The sequence below is a fragment of the Dioscorea cayenensis genome, chromosome 14 (genome assembly GCF_009730915.1).
Source record: "Dioscorea cayenensis subsp. rotundata cultivar TDr96_F1 chromosome 14, TDr96_F1_v2_PseudoChromosome.rev07_lg8_w22 25.fasta, whole genome shotgun sequence".
In the NCBI taxonomy this organism is placed as follows: Eukaryota; Viridiplantae; Streptophyta; class Magnoliopsida; order Dioscoreales; family Dioscoreaceae; genus Dioscorea; species Dioscorea cayenensis.
In genome coordinates this window covers 373537-393910 of record NC_052484.1, presented here as the reverse complement: position 1 = coordinate 393910, position 20374 = coordinate 373537, and the positions used below count along the sequence as shown (strand labels likewise).

General features: G+C 34.0%; 3 protein-coding genes across 6 annotated transcripts; 1 reads left to right on the top strand and 2 right to left on the bottom strand.

Moving 5' to 3' along the window:
• Positions 1 to 3536: 3536 nt before the first annotated feature.
• Positions 3537 to 7769, bottom strand: LOC120275427 (chorismate synthase 1, chloroplastic). Its single transcript, XM_039281996.1, has 13 exons — positions 7559 to 7769; positions 7127 to 7277; positions 6966 to 7042; positions 6787 to 6845; positions 6138 to 6221; positions 5879 to 5971; positions 5283 to 5363; positions 5065 to 5196; positions 4757 to 4859; positions 4537 to 4631; positions 4360 to 4425; positions 3996 to 4080; positions 3537 to 3888 (listed from the first exon to the last, which is right to left on the bottom strand). The coding sequence occupies exons 1-13, from the start codon at positions 7692 to 7694 to the stop codon at positions 3581 to 3583; spliced, it is 1470 nt and encodes a 489-aa protein (XP_039137930.1). The 5' UTR covers positions 7695 to 7769; the 3' UTR covers positions 3537 to 3580.
• A 597-nt stretch (positions 7770 to 8366) lies between these two features.
• On the bottom strand, positions 8367 to 11913 carry LOC120275428 (probable E3 ubiquitin-protein ligase LUL2). The gene is made up of 3 exons (XM_039281997.1): positions 11202 to 11913; positions 9855 to 10350; positions 8367 to 8903 (listed from the first exon to the last, which is right to left on the bottom strand). Exons 1-3 carry the CDS (start codon positions 11693 to 11695, stop codon positions 8772 to 8774), a joined length of 1122 nt encoding a protein of 373 aa, XP_039137931.1. The 5' UTR covers positions 11696 to 11913; the 3' UTR covers positions 8367 to 8771.
• Positions 11914 to 14655: 2742 nt separating this feature from the next.
• On the top strand, positions 14656 to 19449 carry LOC120275191 (rhomboid-like protein 19). 4 transcript variants are annotated; one of them, XR_005541079.1, is made up of 5 exons: positions 14671 to 14763; positions 15711 to 15811; positions 17027 to 17153; positions 18459 to 18614; positions 19126 to 19449. XR_005541079.1 is itself a non-coding variant. In XM_039281713.1 (5 exons), the coding sequence occupies exons 3-5, from the start codon at positions 17100 to 17102 to the stop codon at positions 19282 to 19284; spliced, it is 369 nt and encodes a 122-aa protein (XP_039137647.1). In that variant the 5' UTR covers positions 14671 to 14763; positions 15711 to 15770; positions 17027 to 17099; the 3' UTR covers positions 19285 to 19449. The 4 variants fall into 4 exon arrangements, 3 of the variants coding, with proteins under 3 accessions (XP_039137645.1, XP_039137647.1, XP_039137646.1); XM_039281713.1 differs by having other exon boundaries at positions 15711 to 15770; XM_039281712.1 differs by lacking the exon at positions 15711 to 15811 and adding an exon at positions 14849 to 14918.
• The last annotated feature ends 925 nt before the right edge of the window (positions 19450 to 20374 follow it).

Below are 20374 nucleotides of genomic sequence, written 5' to 3'. Positions count from 1 at the left end.
ACCACCTTCAATTCCTTATTAATTACAACTCTTATCTACTGTAATTTACAAGCATGAACAATTGACTTTTTTTTTTTTATAAAAAAAAAGGGAATCCAAGAAAGTTACAAGACTGAAATATATTATCCACACTAAGTTTCTTTATGCTGTGCTAACCATACCAAAAGTAACAAAAACATGATGATTATAAATAATGACAATGAGCTTAGCTGCCCCTTTGGCTATAATTCCGGACATTGTGTGAGTTAAGTAGTACAATTGCCAAAAGACTAATTAAAAAAAAAACATTAAATATAGACTTAAAGAAATGGAATGATACTTTTCACAACCAACAAAACCTACCAACCAAAAGCATAAATCCCATCAATCATATTTTGTGCAAAGCCAAATTAAAGGACCATGAGAATTAATATAGTAACAAAGATTTCTATGTTTGAAGATGCATGCTTGTCCTCTATTCCTTTCTTTAGGTGAGCTTTCCACCACTCCTTCTTCCTCTCCATCTATTCTTATATTACCTTTTTTTTTTTAATATTAAATTGTAACATCAATTCAATATATTTATTTCATCTTAGAATAATGTATATATATGTATAATATAATCATTTATCTTCTTCTCCAATGATCACATAAAACTAGTCTGCTACTAGCTCTATTGTTTCCTGGTCATATCTGCAGAAAACAGGTAGACATTCTTGGAAATTAAATGGTCCCTGCATTAATACAGTTGAAGAAGGCCGCCTCATTATGTCCTGCATTCATTGCTGATTTTTCTTAAAGTTTGTTTGGTATGTAGTAAAACATATACAATGTGGCATTTTACAAATAGAATTGGACTGATTGAAGATGGTGAGCAATCCAAATCCATGTACAGTAACATGTGCCATTTCTATGTACTTATTAGTTGATTGAGGGATTAATAAATCATAGAACAATTGACAATGCTAATGAACTGAATTAAGTACTTGTTAACTTAATAATCAAATATTAATCAAGTCTCATCCTCATAAACAACTCCAAAATCATACTTAGGTAAAAAAAATATTAAATAATTAGCCGAGGATTCCTACTTTTTTTTTTTTTTTTCAAAGTTAATTAAAGACCAAAATATATTTTTAAATTATAGTTGAAGGACCATTGCTTCGTTTACACTAAAAAAAAAAATGTTAATACCTTAATAAATGGTGTATATGTGTGGCGCATATATAGTAGTAGTCATTACTTATTATTTGATTGTTAAGTGTTTCCTACTTAAAAAGATACATGAACAAACACATGCATAGATATTTAATATGTACTATATATATATACAATTACATGGTGATGAACTCATATATATATACTATCAAACGTGATACTATTATTCAAAGGAGGGGTTCAAAGGTGCATGAAATGCACAAACATGCCTAACGTGGATTCAATGATGTGTACCAATCATTGCTTACTTTTAAGTTTTAATCTTATTCTTTTTTTTTCCTCTTATTAAAAACAAAACAGTAGTAATTAATTACAAATACATACAAAACTAGATGCGGACCTATGAACCTCTTGTGCCTTTCTCTAATTCTCTCTGCTTTGTTTGGTAGCATGTAGTATAAAGAGAAGGACAACATATAAAGAAAATGAGAGGGACTCACTAAATGCATGTCATTTGAAACTTACTTAATATGGATGCATGTTAGCTACTTTTTGCTAAATAAGTTTGCAAGAGACTTGGACATGGACTTTGTTGCCTGTATGAAACTTTACTTACATTGTCAAATCACTCGCTGTGATAAGGTTATAAAAAGGGATTACTTGGAAATGAAAAGCAATTAAATTTCATGAGAAGCATCATCCTTTTCTTATATGTGGACTAAGAGGACATTATATATTATGTGCTTAAGTATCCCATGACATGAGATATCCTACCTAACACTTTGAGTCTTGAAACATATCTATGAATGTGTGTGTGAGAGAGAGAGAAAGAGAGAGGGAGATAGAGGTGGTCCTTCATTTGAGATTAAGTGGTGAAGTCATTGTTGATGATATATAGAGCCATGTCTTTCAAGCATATATATTCATGATATTGTCTTTAAAATCTATCTTTTTGAGCCAAGTGGAGCCAAATGATGGAAAATTAATGTGCCACATGACGGTGCATTTTAAATAAATAATTTCAATGTATCTTTTTTGTTTTATAATGTTCATCTATAAAAGGTTTGATAATGCAATGCATGGAATATAAATAAAACTAAGGCCTTTTTTTGTACATGCATATATCCTTAGAGTTTTTTATTTTTTATTTTTTATTTTTTGGGTGCATATATCATATTTAAATAAAATCAACAGTGCTAGTGGTTGTTTAGAAATTTAAATAAAATTATATTTCTATTATTATTAAAAAAAATCAAATTGTATATAATTTATAATATGTTTTAATGAGATATTTGGGTTTATTGAGATGCACTCACCAACTACTCAAATGATCTAGGGGATAGAGACAAAAAGAAACACTAAAACTTATTATAGTGATATCTTACCAGTTCTTTTTTCAACTTAATTAGCAGCAAATTCTTGTGTTAATTACATTTTGATTTGAATACAGAATTCTCACCGATTTTTATCAATCTTTGTATTTAGATAGTCTGGAACAACATATATATATATATATATAATTCTATGAAAAGTCCCTCTATTTTTTTTTTTTTGAATCTACTCTTTTAATCTCTTACTTTTAAATTATAACTTTTTTTCAGTTTCTCTACTATGTTTAAATGAGTCATGTCGGTTTTTCTTTTAATGATTTAGGGTTAGAATTTTGAGTTTATGGGGGATAAACATGATTAAATAAAGAGACTAAAAGAATAAATTTAAAAAAATAGAAAAACTGTTTAAAAAATTAATACCTATATATATATAATATGTGTTACCTATGTGTCCTGTTTTTTTTCCCTCTCCTCTTTCATGTTTCATATAACATGTTTTTTCTCCACTTGTCATGACCATATATATGTATATACACACATGCATGATAATGATAATGATAATGATAAAAGAAAGATAATTGGTATATAATGGAGCTAAGTAGCTTTTTAGAATTTCAAATTGAAAAGAGTTTCATTGGAGTTTGGAGTGTGGCATGTGAACCACTCAAAGTCAAGCAAGAGCCGTAGCCCATAGGGGAAGGTTGTCTGGTTGTTGAGTCATTAATCCAAAATAATTCCTCACACTGTACTATGATTAATTTATCAATCTAACTTGTAGTTCTAGTCCTTCACCATCACCAAACCAAACAACAACTTGTGTAGTGACTGTCTTTCAAGTTTCAACTTGACCTCTCTACAAAGACATTGATAAAGATAAAAACAAAGACAGAAAAAGATGCAAACAAAACTAAGCACATCATGGGATGGTATATTGATAACAATATATTATTATTATTATTATTATAAAGACTGTTTATAAAGACATGAAGATGCCCATTGGAGAGGAAATATATTCTATACAAAACTTGAAAAAGGATTTCAAATCTTGTATCATCTAAGAATGGACAATTATCAAACACATTGGGATTTATTAGCTTATAAAGTTTCCAAATTTATTTCTGATACAAACACCACAAAATACTGAAACTCAACAGTTGTAGTTTTTTACCTACTACTTTCCTTGATACACTCTTTGGATGGGCTTTGTCCGGAGATGCCACAAACAATAAAATACAACAATAATAAAGTTCTAAAAGAAATCCATTTAAGTGAGCTTGGGAATGAGGAAGGGATTCATGGGCAGCAGGATTAATAGGATCTTGAAAGGCCGGGTTGACGGGGAACATCTCGCATTGTGCTAGGTGTGCCATCAGTTGATCCACCAGCACAAGCGCCACCATTGATTCCACCATAGGAACGGCTGTGAAGGAGCAAAGAACAACCGCGTAAATGATGATCTCTATATGCTATTATTCAAGAAAACGGTTGATATTTGCTAAGCTTTAGCTACTGAAAATGGCAACATACCTCGAGGGACAACACAAGGATCGTGACGGCCCCTTGCTATCAGTTCAGTTTCCTGCCTATCCCTCGTCACAGTATTCTGCTTTTTCTGTAAAGAAGATTAAATTGCATTTAAGACTACATTGTTGATAAAATCAGAGCCAAGAATATCTAACAAGAGGGTAATATACTATTTGCATGAACAAGAACAAAATCTCTTCCATATTAATCACATCCAAACTGAGTGATTTTACTCAGGATGATGACGTTATTGAATATGAATTGTTACACATCAAAGATTAAAACATAATATTTAATTCTATACAAATTTTCCCTACAGTGTTCAAAAGGAAATGGTATATTTACGGAAAACAAACTGGCAGCTTACCCCTATAGTAGATGTTGGCTTGAAAGCAATTCTCATGTATATGGTCTCTCCATTCGAGATTCCCCCCTTCACACATCAAACTCCAATTTAGAAAGACGAACAAGAATGTTTTAAGGTAATTTATGATGTCGTATTGCTCTAATGAGAAGATATGAAATAGGGACAAGTAAAACAAACCTGAATACCACCAGATCTATTTGTTCTTGTTCGGATGTTTCCATTTGCATCGGTATAGAACTCATCATTGTGCTCACTCCCAGTCAAAAGAGTACCTACATGGATTAGAACAATTTAACAGTTAGAGGCCAATAGTAAACAACATTTAGTCATATTTCATCCACTTAAAAAAGATATTCAAACACAAATTCAATTATCATTATTTTTTAGTTCACACTACCTGCAAACCCACTGCCAAATTCAAATCCCTTGGTAGCAGGCAACGATAATGCAGCTTTTGCCAGATCAGCCTCCAGCTTATCAAAGACCGGAGATCCGAGCCCCTGATGCCATACCAAAAAAAAACGGATGTTATTTATTTAGCTTGCAATGAAGTTGTGGTGTTATACCATATTTGCTCAGATTATAATTAAAATAGGAGAGATCAGAAAATGAATGAAGGTAATATGAAGAAAAGATCAATACTCTAATTACCCAAATCACCGGGTTAACAAAAAGGTTAAATATTGAAATGGTTGAAACTCTTACACGTGGAACATTTCTTGCAATGCAAGTGACGATACCGCCGACAGAGTCCCCTCTCACACGAACAGCATCAATTGCATCAATCATCTTTTGAGCATACTCAGGATCAGGGCACCTCACAATATTACTCTCTATCTGGTAAACATTAAAGGGAAAGATTTAACAAAGTGTATGGAATAGAACATAATTTATTATGCTGAAGATAAATTGCAACCACATGCCTGCTCATATGTCACGGTCTCATTGTCAACCAACCCTTCTGGAAGTTCAACTTGATGGACTCGAGAAACATAGGCCAATATCTAGGAACAAAAAAAAAACTCATAGATATTAATAATGTAGACCGGCAATAAAATTTAGGACATTATAAGCGAAATGATGAAGCTAAATATGAGATTTTAATCAACATTTTTTATTTCTTATATTTTTAATTTACTCAATTTTATCCCTGGCTAAAAATTGAATGTTTCATATATAAACACTTCATGAGATTAGCATGAAATCATGAAATGAAAAAAAGTAAAAAGACAAGAAAGTCATAATAATTACAGATCAAGGAGGTTGCGTCCTCCAACCCTTTAATGCACTTCAGTATAAGCTATATTAATGGATTAGAATAACATAGTGCAGAAACAGTTTTAAAATTTTCAGCAAATAAAGAAAGCAATTTTTCATAGAAAGAAAGAACAAAACCTAGAAAGAAAAAATAACCGTTGCAACCAACCATGATTGATACATATTTGTGTTGCATGTCTGACACTGGAACTTTATAATGCATCCATTAAAAAAAAAAAAACACATGCATGCTGAACCTCACCTCTGTTCCGGTTCTCAACTTCAGAATTTTCTTTGCAACAGCTCCAGCTGCAACTCTTCCAATGGTTTCTCTCGCCGATGATCTCCCACCACCCTTAAATTCCATAAAACACCAGGTATGTTAAAACTTATTAAAGGATCAGTAATTTACCCAGGCCTCTAACAGACAGATATCCTCTAAAACCTAGTAAAGAAAAGTGCATGCTTAAAGAATAAAGGTGCAGGCCTTTCATCTGAGAGAACTGTTAACAAGGAGATACCTGAACTGATCTCAAACCATATTTAAAATCATATGTTGCATCTGCATGAGAAGGCCTGTATGCCGATGACATTTCCTTGTAATCCTGTAAAACCATCAAGTTGAGAACCTTAAGGATCAAGGAAAATCAAATCAATCAAAAGAGAGGAGGAAATAACATCCGCATTGATAAAATTACAGAATGTTAAGGAAGGTAGTATGGATAGACTTCAAATGGGTAGATAAAATACATTTCTAATATCAAGACTAATGTTTGGGGCCATTTGAAGATCTTTAGAATGAACTATGCAACCAGCTCTTAGGACATACCATACCCATGTAACATCAAATGTAAATGTTTGCTCCAAATCACATAACTTTCATGCTTATACAAATGAAACTAATCAATTTACAAAAATCATTGAGGAATATCGCTTACAGAATAATAAGCCGAAGACCAAAAAGTCAGCATATTTAGAAAAAGAAAGTGACAAATGCAGCTAGATTTTTATAAACATTGTACAAAATCATACTGCCAGATGATTTGGGCAAAAAAGGAAAAAAAAATCTATGGTTAACACAAGCTAATAATCATGATGTAGCATTGTATAGTTTAAACCATGTAGATTAACACAATTACAAATAGTCACAGAAGATCCTTGTATACTCACATGCCCTCTTTGATCAGTATTTGGCACAAAAACATGAATTGGAGTTCCAGTAGTCATTCCTGAAACAGAAAACACAGATCAGACACAATTCGAACAACAAAAAAAGGCCTCAATTGCCACTACTGATAATGCAAAGCACAAACAGAAAACCACACAAAAAAACATGGACATAAACAGACCATCAGCAACCCCAGAAAGAATCTTGCACGTATCAGTCTCCTTCCTTGGCGTGGTTATCCGGCTTTGCCCGGGCCTCCTGAAGATGAACATTCACAAACATGAGACAACAAAATCAAGACAGAAAAAGAGAAATCCATATTCCATAAGGGAAGAACAAGACCTTCTGTCGAGCTCCACTTGCATATCAGCTTCAGATATGGGAAGTCTAGGAGGGCATCCACTGATAGTACAACCAACACCACCTCCATGAGATTCTCCATAAGTTGCAACCCGGAAGAAATTTCCAAACACATTACCAATAGCTTTGACCTCTGCTCACGATCATAGAAACATCACAATATTCCCAAAATTCAAGTCTTCAGTTCAAGTAAATATATCAAATTCACAAGATATCACTTAAACAAAACAAAAAATCCAATCTTTCTCAATCAAATTCAACATAGATAAAACGAGGCAAAGAGATCATAAGACAATCACAAAATTGCTAATTTTTTAGTTTTCGCTTCATGTAAACTAAAACAAAAAAACACAGAAAGTTTAAGATATAGATCAAACAAGAGGCCGAAACAAAGAAACCAGAAAGAGTTCTTACCCAGCCTTCTGGAAGGGCGTGAGTGGCGTTGGATCGAGATCTGGACGGAAGGAGGCGGCAGCCCCCGGAGCTCAGAGCGCTGAAAGCCGAGGCCAGAGCCAACCTTGGAAGCCAGAGACGACGTCGATGCAGCCATCTCAATCTCTACTTCTTCCCCTCTGCTTCTCTACACCGGAGAAGAGAAAAGAGAGAGTTTGGTGGCAAAACGAGAGAAAAGAAGAATGATAAATATAGGAAAGGGAGCGCCACCAACCAAATTCGAGCAGGGAATGGGTTGGTTCAGACCGGAATCACTGAACCAAGCCCGTTTTCATTTTCTTTATTATTATTATTATTATTATAGAAATAAGAAACATTAAATTGGTTCACTCTCAAACTTTGTTTTACAAAATTATTATTTTAATAAATAAATAAATAAATGAATAAAAGCAGTGATATGATAGTGGACCCGGTCTGATTGAACCAAATGAAGGATTCAGTTGACCGGACAGCGATGAAAGATAGGGGCGTTTGCATCCACTAACCTTTTACCAAACCCCAACTATGACTTTCTCGGAACTCATTCACCAACCACTCCAAAATATGCCCTTCTATTTTAACAGCATGATTTTCATGTGTTGTATTGGAGTTCCAATTGATTTTTTTTTTTTAAAGTTTTAATAAGGAATTTTAAATTGTAACCAAAGAAGATGTCTACCAATAACACATGCGAAGATATTAAGATATGCTATTGTTTACCTGCCAAAAGAAAATGAAAGGAAAATAGATATTGTTATTGCTAGAAAATAGGAATACCACAACAATCAAATTTGGAATACAAGAAGATATAATTCACAGTTAGGGTTGGGCTTCAGCACAGGCCACACACCAGTAAATGTTTTTGTGTACATTGGGTGAATGTATCAAGACCCTAAACCAGAAAGTCAATAACTAATAGTACGGCAAAGAAGCACCAAAAGGAGGTGCTTTGATCTACTGTTCTTCAATACCTGGAGCGACATTGCAAGAACTTCTAAGCTCTCAAGAACCAACCTGAAAACTAAAGACGTGCAGAATATACAAATGATTGGAACAATAGAATCTTTAGCACTTGCACACTGCAAAGATTATGGCCAAACCAAACAGACAATCATAAGAAATGTTATATCATATATGGGCCACTTATTTTAAGCTTTGTAGAAACAGGATGGCCAGTAAGCGATGCATGCTTCAATCAACTTTCTGCCTCATTTTGCTCCTCAGCCCTGTTGACCTTTATTTCTAATAGCCGCTCAACCGGCTGCCTGCATATAGGGCATCGGTTTGTCTGAAATCTTAAAACTTTTGCACATCCACTGCACATGCACTGCAAAGAAAGACAATGTCCATACATTAGCTCGACATAGTTAAAACACGATTGTGTACATTATCTTAAATGCGAGAGAAAGGAGAAAACAGGCGCTCACACATGCCACCCAATCTGCATCTTAAAGATAAATATTAGAGGTAACAAATACACATGACAAATGACCGATCACAATAGCATAAGAGAGCTCAACAAGTGAACAATATCTTTTATCTATTGCTATGATCAAGATCAAACATTGATGAGGGTAGATTTCAGATTACTGGAATGATATGATTTATCACATGAATCATGTCAAGTTTCCAGGGGAATTTATGCAGATTCCCTTGTTTGTGTGCCCATGATGGAAGACTTGCAGAAATGTGAAAAATTAAGTTGTCCAAAAATGATGAATGAGGATGAATGGAAATGCATAATAAGCTGAATACTAATGGCAAATACACATCAATGAAATATAGAAGAACAAGCGGAAATGATGAATAATCCACTTGGACCAGCACCTGTGTTCAATCAATCACCAAGAACATTTCTCAAATGGGAGATATGTGTTAAATACTAGAACTGACAGAACCAGCAGCAAGATATTATGCCATCAAGATCTTATGAAATCAGAACACAAATAAAATAATGAATGCACGCCAATAACAAAAAGACTACTGAAACAGCTGCATAGAATTCCACATATACAAATGATAAACATAGGCCAAGGAAGACGGGATTGCATTGAGAATAGATATGGACTGGATCGAATTTTACCGTCATACTAACCCGCGAAACATAAAATTTTTAAAACACAATTAATTTATAATATAATTCATTAAAAGAACCATGATGCATAATAGAATACAAGAGCCCTTGGAGATATCCAGTATCATAATCTTAATTAATAAACCAAAAGCACAAGTCAAGGAAGATAAACCTAGTCACGAAGTTTATGAGAGATTGAATTACCATATGTCTGCATGGTAGCACAGCTGTATCTCGTGGTTCAGACAGGCATATTACACATTCTTTCCCAGGATCATTCCCATCAAAGTCACCTTCGACTGAATTTCCTATGCCATATATCTCCTGCAATTCATATCTAGTGCCATTAACCCAGAGTATCTGCTTCAGCACACGAACCTGATAGTCACCGTTCTCCTTCTTTACAAACATAGCCTGTGTAATCTGAGAGTTTGGGGTTCCTGTACTCTCGTTATCACCTGATGATTCTTGGTCAGATAGAGATGCTTCCGCTTTTACAGCTAATGGATACACCTCTGCATCTCCTTCTACCGTAAGCTCTGATTTGTCAAACATAGAGAAATCAATTCCAGTGCCGCAAGGCTGTCTAAACTTCTGCCCCAAGCCTGCCTTAAAATGAACAGTGATTGGCTCAAGGCTGTCCTTTGTGGCAACAAGGTTGCAATCAAGCTCTTCTTTTGCAAAGAAAAGAACAGCGATGCTGTTTAAACATGGAAGATATCAAATACTGAGAAAAAAAAAATAGGGGAACACACAAACAGAATGCCATCATTGAATTTAAGCTTAAAATCATACACACAGCATAAAATACGCTTTTTCTTTTCAAATCTTCAAAAGTAAAAAAAAAAAAAATCAGTTTCACCATTTCACCATCAACTATTCACGAAGATTCAAGCAAGTCGAAATTTTCCATGTGCATTCTGTGGCTTTGTGGACCAGATAAATCGCGGTCATGGATCACAGTCACAGTATCATGTGACTAACATATGTTTCCAAAATGAAATTTCTAAATAGGCTGAAGCCAGTCAAAGTCGGATGATAAGTCACTCCTTCCTAAGGAAGGGCACAGCATCACTATCCGATCAAAGATGCTATGGAAAACTGGTCTCCTTAGATTGAATTTGACCAGACAAATGTATTGAAACCAGAAAATATTTCCATGAAAGAAGCTCCCAATAAAGTCAACTACGCAAAACCACGCTAAAGATATTCACAGTTTTTCAAGATTTACAATAAAAAAGGCAGAGACGTATGCTTCTCTACTCCTAGAAAGACTGGATCATCACCTAAGATAAGATCTGCACGTTTAAAGCACATCCAGAAACAAGAAATTCAGCAATAGAAATAGCACAATAGATCCAATTAGATCACACAGCAATCCTCAATATAAATAAAAGAGCCTAGAATTGGACTCCAACCATGCTTCCACGCAGATAGATCTACGTGACCTTCAATTAACAACTTAAAACCATGAATCCAAAATTATCGAAGCTAAGCAGTAACAATCAGTAATCAGGTAGCGGTATAGGAAAGAGAAGACATGGAATTCACCTCCCAGCAACAGTAGCATCGAACGTGAAAGCGACGAGAAACTTTCCAGGGTTCTGTTCATCAGGCTCAACCCTAAGCGTCTCCTTCTTGAGGTTGATGTCATTTCGGATAGTCACAGCCTTCTGATGCTCAACATAGGGCGCGGGAGAGGGAGCCGACACCGGGGGCATGGGATACCGCCCCCCAACCACTGCCGGAGCCCATTCGTGGATGTCTCCACGGTGATGGTTGTCGAACGGGGCTGGCAGCGGCACGGGCATCGCCGGAGGGGCCGGCGGGTAGAAGGCGGTGTACTGGTAGTAATGTTGAGCGTTGGGGTTGTGGTTGGTGGGAGGATACGAGGGCGTATAGGCATATAAGCGATTGGCAGGGATCTCTTGCGCTTGCTGGGGATTGAGCGGTGGAGGTGGGCTAGGCGGATGGTGGTGGTGGTGGTGGTGATGATGGTGAGAATTTCTCCGACGGCCGTTGCCGCTGCTCCCGGTGTTGCCCATGAGGATGATGATCAAAAGGTTGAGAGATAAAGCTTCGATCTTGAATTCAATGGCGGGAAAGCTGATCCGAAACCCTAGAAACGCATGATCTGGAGGCCTATGGTTGTCTCCGGAGAGGATGAGAGAGACCGAGTGGGAGAGAGAGAGTGCGGGGGGGTTGCGTAAAAACTCCACCGAGATCAGGCACTGTAAGGGATTCCGTTGCCAACGCGTAAATTTTTTTCCTTTTTTGTCGTCTTCGCATATATACCCCTTAGAAAGCTCAAAATTTCCTCATATATATATATAAATGAAGGTTTTGATGTTAAAACACTGTGCATCCTATTTTTTTACTGTGCTTATAAATAGTGCACAGTAACTGAATCTCAGCACAGTAACTGAATCAATCACGGTCGACTAATCCTATTAAAGTTACTGTACATCATCTGTGGACCGTCCGCAGATGATGTTTAGCCTATATATATATTTGGAATGAAATAAGGACTTTTATTCAATATCATTCAAAAAGATACTATATAGAGAAAAATGAGAGAAAAACCGTTTTTGATGGGCACTTTATAAATTCACTGCTCATGTAAAATAATACAAGGAAGATAATTTCTTAAGCAATGTCTGACAATCACCAATAATATCAAAAAAATACAAACTATTCTCGTGAGTCTGAGATAGAGCTTGAATAAGTTATAAGCAATCAGATTCTAAGGAGACATTTGAGGTATAAAAAACTTTTAACCAATTAAGCATTTTTCAAAATCCAATCGTCTCTGCCAACAATGGTTGGGTTATTTAGAGTTATTAGCTAGTAAATTAGCTATGAGTTATTAGCTAGTAAATATATATATTCTAATATAATATTTATACAGAGTTATATGTGTATAAATTATCATATGGATTTTTAACATTTTAATTATGTAAAAAATAATTTTTTTCTTCTTTTTTAAAATATATTTATTTGTATATTTGTATTGTTATTTATACTTGTAGCAAACTATTTAACATAATAAAAATTTATGAATTATTTAACATAGGATAATAAATATATTCTCTATAAAGTAAACCTATTGCTTAATGCAATAGCATGTAGTTTATTGTTATATATATATATATATATATGTATCGGATCCAAATTGCAAAGAGGCACCTGCTTTTCTTTTCTTTTGTTTTGCTTTTGTTCCTTTGTTTTAATAAATAAAAAATAAAAAAATAACTAAACAAAACAAAAGGGGGTTTGGAATAAATTTTGGCCGCACACGTGGCAAAGGTATTTAAGGGGACTTGAATGAGACTAGACGTGTTATGGATGAAGAGACCTGGCCTACCTTTCTCGGTGGATGACTTAGATTTGTTACCCAAAATTCTCATTGCTTGCCTAATCCTCTTTTCTGTTTTATATAGTGTGCCCTTGGTTTTTAGTGCCTTCCCCCTTGGAATTTTTATTTGTACCAATGCTATATATATATATTTTTTTTAATAAAGTGAAAACCACTGATTTATTACACCAATGATATTATTATTTTTTTATTAAAGTGGACCAATGATACTTATTGAAAATTCTCTTTTATATATTACAAATATATATATTTTTATCATTACTACAATTTAGGGTAGATTGTCAAATAAGGAGTGGTTTGCCAACAATTTAATTTCTAAATATTCTATAGGTTGACATTTTATTGTGTACTTTATATTTTAAAAAGATAGATGGTTATTTGTTGCAAATTGGATTATCATATGTTACTTTATCTGTATAGTTTGATTTTTTATAATACTTAATTATAAAATTTGATATTATTCATTTTTTTCATACTACAAAAATATGGTCAATTACAAATATACAAATGGCATTTGGATCACTCTTTGTAACGTGATTTCAAAATATTCTTATACCAGAGAAGAAAATTATTTAGATATTTACATATAAACTCGGACCACTTTGTAAAACATCCAAACATTTAATTTGATAGCTACTATTTAATTTTAGACTACTATTTAATTTGGTATATACTATATATTCCTTCGATAACCATGACCTTTCGTTCTATTATGTATTATATTTACACCTTTTTACAATAAATATAAAAATTCTCCCAATTAATTTGATAGCTACTATTCAATTTTAAACTCCTATTTAATTTGGTATATATTATACATTCATTAATGACCATGACCTTTATTCTACTATGTATTATATTTACACTTTTTTTACAATAATATAAAAATTGATAATTTAGGGATAATAATTATACAGGCATCATTCAAGTAATTAAGTTCAAAATCGAGTTTTTTTGTGCATAAATTTAAACAAAATTGAACTAGAAGTCTAAAATCTATACAATAAATGCACATTGCACAGTAAATTCATAAAATTAAAACTTCAAAATAAAAATACATGGATTATATCGTTCACTATTTAATAAATTAATGACTTATCCATTGAATTTTTTTTTCAAAAAAATTATACTATAAATGCATACTTGTGAAAAAAAGAATGAAAAATAAGTAAATGAATGTCATTTTTGTTTTTTCACAACACATCATCCAAGTGGATTCTAATTATAAGGGAAGAATAGTTTATATCAGTTATATGCAATGCAAATTGAACTTAAAAATTATTGAGATGAACAACAAAAAGGATCTTGGGAGCATTAAGAAGAGAGAGAGAGAGAGAGAGAGAGGTTAAGTAAATCGAATATCACAAATTACTTCAAAAGTGAATTTCAAATTTAAATGATGACAAAGTTATGCAATTTTATTTTTACAGTTATAGAAAATCTATTTGGCTAGTTTTATCAGCCCAGAGTTTTTTGAAATTTTAAAAACAAAGGGGATATTTGTAAAATAGACGAAGGGAAGTATTTTTTACTTTTTTTCCGTACATTTATAAATTTAGGACTGAATGAAGTGAATTGAAACCCCCGAGGACTCAATTGTAAATTTACCATTACGTTCTATAAAACGCCACCCCTTCACCTTCTGGAAGTCATTCAAACAGAGCGCCACTTCGGAGAGATGGTGCGGAGACGCTGGAGAAGATGGGCAGCAGTTCATCCCGGCGCCAACCCTTGGGAGTGAGTACGCTGAACTTCTCGATTCTCGATTTCGTTCTCTTCTGTTTTCTTGATTTAGGGTTCTTGCGTGTTTTCATGCGTCCAGATCTACGTTTTGATCCATTCTTTTCAAGGGTTCTATTAGATCCGGTGCTTAGTTCCATGGGCCAGCGTTGGTATGAGATTGGTTCTTGTTTTTAGGGTTTGAATGTGATTTAATCTATGAATTATGCTTATTTTTTTTCTTACATTGGCCCTTGTAACCCCGTTGTCCTTTTTTCTCTCTTCTCGATTCGCGTTTTTGTTCTTATTCTTGGATCTAGATCAGAGTCTTGATCCATTTTATCAAGGAACAGAGCCTGATCTTAGTTTCATGTTGTTGGTCTGAGATCGGTTGTTGTTTCTAGGGTTTGATTATTGTTTAACCTATGAATTATGATTATGTTTATATATTTTTGTCAGTAATCCTTGTAGCCCTTATTGTCATTGTCCCCCCTCTCTTCTTGATTAGGGGTTTTTGCTCTCTGTTATTGAATATTTTTTTTTTCTCTATGCCTGGATTCCCGGTGTTGGTGTGTGGTTGATTATCATTTCTAGGGCTTGATTATTATTTAACCTGTGAATTATGTTTGTTTTTATATATTTGTGTTAAGGGTTCTAGAATAGTCCTTTTTAACCCTTGTTGTCATTTTTCTCTCTTCTTGATTAGGGTTTTTGTTCTTATGCCTGGATCTAGATCCCAGTATTAATCTATTTTATCGAGGAGTACTACCTGAGCTTAGTTCCATGCTAAGGGATTAGTTCTTATTTCTAGGTTTGGTTGCGATTTAACCTATAAATTTTGCTTCCCTTTTTCCCCCTTCTTTCTTCTTTTGAGGGTTCTGCATTAGCCCTTGTGACTTATGTTGTCTTTATTTTTACTTTTTATTTTTTAATTTAATTTTTTTTTTATTTCTCTTCTTGAATAGGTTTTCGGCCCTATTTCAGAGTGGATTCCTGATCCATTTATCAAGGAATAAATCAATGGAGTATTAGATTGTGATTTATTTAGAAGTTCCTGTCAATTTGTGTATTACTCTGTAAAAAATCCACTGTATTGATTTCTAGTGCTTCTATGTTATCTTTTACTTTTCTTGATTAAGGTTTTGTTTGCATGTCTAGATCTTGATTGCAGTCTTGATCCATTAACTGAAGCAGTAGAGCAAAGGGGTATTAAACATTGTTCTTGTCTGTAGGGTTTGCTTTATCTAAAAACTCAACCAATCTTGATTCCATTTGTTGAGTATACCCTCTTACCCTTCCTTTTTCTCCTTTAGGATTTGTGTTAACATGCATGGATTATCCATTCTCTTAAGAAAGGTTGTGTAAAACACGCATTAGATCTTGTTTTTGCCTTCAGGGTTTGAAGCACCTATAACTCTTGATTTTGTTTGTTGGCTATGAGGGTTCTAGCTTAGCCCTTGTAGCTCCTGTTTTATATCTTCATTACTGCATGTGTTTTGAAGAACTTTGCTTGTAAGTTGTGTTATATCATCAGAAAGTCAACTGTAGAAAACCCCAAGAATAATGATTTTCTTTTTTGAGGGTTTTTAGTTTTTCTGCATCCTGTGCTTGTTCTTTTCATAATTTCTTTATTTATTTTGATAAATTTTATCTTTTTCTGATTGATTATCCCACTTTTACTAGACAACTGAATAAGTTGACTATTAGGCTGGACAAAGTTTAGGTATGGTGCATGAGTTCATAGTACTTAGAGAACACCGGATATGGCCCTTTATTAATAACAAAACATTCATATTCGAAATTTATTGTGTCTTTATGAAGTTTTAAATTCTCAGTAGGCGCAAGAGGGCACAATCATGGGGCATATGCTGTAACTCGCACCAGTTTCTCACTTGATTGTTTAAGCACACTAGTTCAGGTTCCGAAACTATTTCCTAATTTGTCTCCAGAGTAAGAACTAATCTCTTTACCATAATTCTATCATAAATAGAATTACTTGACCACTTGACAAAAAGCTGGAAATACAAAGTACTATAAACTTAAAATTTGTGTGATGTATTTATTTGTTTATGTGGATTCGAGCATAAATTGTCTCATGATCTTGCAAACTGATTTTATTATTTTCATTTTCTTCCTACTGGAAGAAAAAGTTGGATCTATCCAATTGTACAGTATACTTTTCTTTTCTCATATGGATGGTGCATTAAAGAAACTCATTGTAGAACTGTAGCTATAAATTTATCTTGATTCACCAATTAAGCAGGATATATATGTTTTTCAGTTTCAGGGTGGCAACCTGTTCACAGGATTTACTTGATTATGCAAAGGTCTCTCTGTGATACTTGTTGGTGGTTATGTTCTACTGCAGATTTTCCCATCAGCTGCACTTCTTTTGTTATCCCTGCCAGGTATGGTTGAGACATAATAACTGCAACTTGAAATAAGTCATTGTCATTTGCTAAATGATAATATTTATTTATTGACTACATCACCATTTGGTCTTATTTACATCACATTCGGCAACTAACTGTTAGCATGATGCCCTTGGATTTTGAAATTCAAAGTTCATTTAACGGACTGTACACATTAGTATAAGTTATCTATAGCATTGTATTCTACATGTGTGTACCATTAACATGATTTATCTATGACATTTTATTCTCAATTGGTGTGCTCATATCCAAGAATATACAATTCAGTGATGAAACTTTCAATTTAATGTTATGGAAGAATTTTATCATTCTTTGATAGTTGGCATGCCTTTGGTGTTAGATAGATCATGTAATATGATGGTAGCATTATAAGTAACAGTGGTTGTGCTTATGTGCTTTTTAGGTGAATCATGCTAAAAATGTGATCACCTTTGCGCTTAAAGCTATCTACCATCTTCTAGAGCCTTTAATTATACATGTTTAGAATCTGGTAAAACCCATGAATGCTTCTTCTGTTAACTTTTCTTTTTAGGTATAAATTAAGCACTGCTGACATTTTTAGCATAATTTATTTATTTCTTTATTTTTTGTGTCATTGGTATCATCAGAAACGACATCCTCCCAATCCTCAATACGATAACACGTGTTAATCATGTATGTTCTTGTTTGTTTTTAGCTGAATCATTCAGGAGAATGTGATCACTTTTATTTTTAAAGTCTCTGTTCAACGCATGCATGCCTCCAAGTGTGTACACTCACATGCATACTTTGTGATGGTGTTCAGTGGGGGGTTGTTATCTATTATTGTATGTTGGGTTTGGGATTTGGTTGTTTAAATTTGTTTGGAAGGAAAATTTCCTATCTGAAGCTTGGCCAAATTAAAATAATATATTAAGATTAAAATTATACTTTTCTAATTAATAATGGATGTATATTTATACTGATTGATAAATTTTGTTTATTTAACTAATTAAATTTTGAAATAAAAATTTATTACTGACGTCGGTTATCCATGAAACTTTCTTGGTTAGAGGTGGTGAGATAAACCCCAAGTTATGTTGCAACCAAACACCACCTCCATTATTTGTTAGATAAACCCATATGCTTATACTCATGCTTACCGGTCTGTTGATGAGATATCATTCATTGTCAACTTGTTCTTATGATGGTAGGAAATAAAAGATATGTGATATCCTGTCTTCTTGATTTCCAAATCATGTTGAATCTTAGATACCAAAGACTGATTACCATGAACTTGAAATTATTGCATCCATTGTGCAGGTAGTGATTAGCACAATTGGTCTTCTTTTTGTCAAGAAGCTGGAGGAACAACCATTATGGGGTTTGAAAGGAGTTCTTGAAGTTCATTTTTATGGTGAACTTTTTGACTTAGATCATGTCTTTGTTACTGCCACTGCATTATATTACAGGTTACATGTAAGTATCGTCATGTGCCCACTGCTTATCTGTGCTGTTCTCTCTTGTTCATTCTTAATGGGAGCTTTCGCTCCTTATTCATTTCCCTTCTATTGCATTGTTAAACTCCACTAAAATCAGTGAAATTTATTTGCAACCTAATAAATACCTTTGAGATTTAAGCAAACCTTTGAAAGGTAGCATCTCTAATTATCAATAAGCATTCCAGATATATTTCAATAACAAAGATCATGAATTATCTCTTGTCAGATGTTAGATTGAAGATTAATCTGGTCTAGAGATTGTATCTAGCTTATTGATATTAAGTATAGCACATTTAGTTTCTGTTTTAATCGATTATGTTAGGTGCCTTGAAGGAGAAAAGATTGACACAACTATAAAAAGGTTACTAATCTAGTTGTTTTATTAAATTTACATGCAGATGCAATTTCTTCACATGTAGCTAGCTATGTTCTTTGTGTTCAGTGTGCCTTATTTCCTAAAGTTACTTATTGTATATTTTGTGTTTCAGTTTTGCACCCATCTCTGGCTTCCATGGGGTTCTTTGTTGGGTATTGACAAACTATGCTGGGACCAGGAGCTCAATCTTTTCTTTTCATTCGTTGTGTTGAATATCCAAGGCCAAGGTTGTATTTTTTTTCTTCTTTTTCTCACCATTTCTTTGGTCTAGGTTTGTTATTTACCTAACCGTAGGAATTAAGCTGGTTCATCTCTAATTTGTTGAGTATTAGAGACGAACCAGCTTAATTGTTGTGTTTTTTCACCAATGTAAAAACATGTGTCATACTATTATTGCCTATTGGTAAGTTATTTATTTATTTAATTATGTTTTTAAGTGGATACTTTGCTTGTTTTTGTTTATCATCCCTCGTGGATTAAATTTCAGGGCAACAGTGAGGGTTTGTAAACATTTGAAGAGATGGTGCTAGAATAGGAATACCTTTTAGAACATAAAAGACGGAGTTCCTGTAGTACAGGTAAAAGTTTAGATAGGTAGATTAGGGGGTGTAGGACTAGAGAAGTTTAGACCGAAGTCGGCTAGATTAAATTAGATATGTGTTGGGCATGTTATCACAGGGTTAAGGTTAGGCTAGAATGGGTGCTACTATGTTATTAGAGTAGACATGGGCCTATATTAGAGAGAGAGGTGGGTAGAATAGATAAGGGTGGGTAGGTAAAGTTAGACATTGGTTTTGGGGGGAGGGTGATTAGCAGGTATTAGGGAGGAGGCGCGTAGGTCAGTTGAATTTTTATACCTAAAACCTCGTTTCCAGCAGCGAGAAACTGCCATTCTAATTCATCCATTGGGGATTTCATCCACAAATGCAAAGTTTATGATTGACTGATATTGCTCATCATCATTTTAGTCATTGCATTTTTTTTTTTCCTTGCTGGTCATTTTTATAGCTTTAGAGCTATAACCAGTTTAAAAGATCTTTTAGAAGCGCACATTCATACCTGAGATCGACTAGAACATCCTCATCTTTATGACACGATCAATAATTTGATTTGATTCATTTTCAAAGGTTAGGCAAAGGTTAGGGTGAGATCAAGTGGTGGGTAGACTAGTGGGTCGATGGCTAATAGAGTACTCTAGGGACATATCCTACCCTTATCTATCCCTACTCTACTCTAATTCCTAATCTAACCCAACCTAACTACCCCTAGGCTACTCTCTCCTAGTCTACCTCTACCGTTCCTCAGCGACCCTAAATCTACCCTAACGTAGCTACCCCTAATCGGTCCTTCCTCAGCACCGC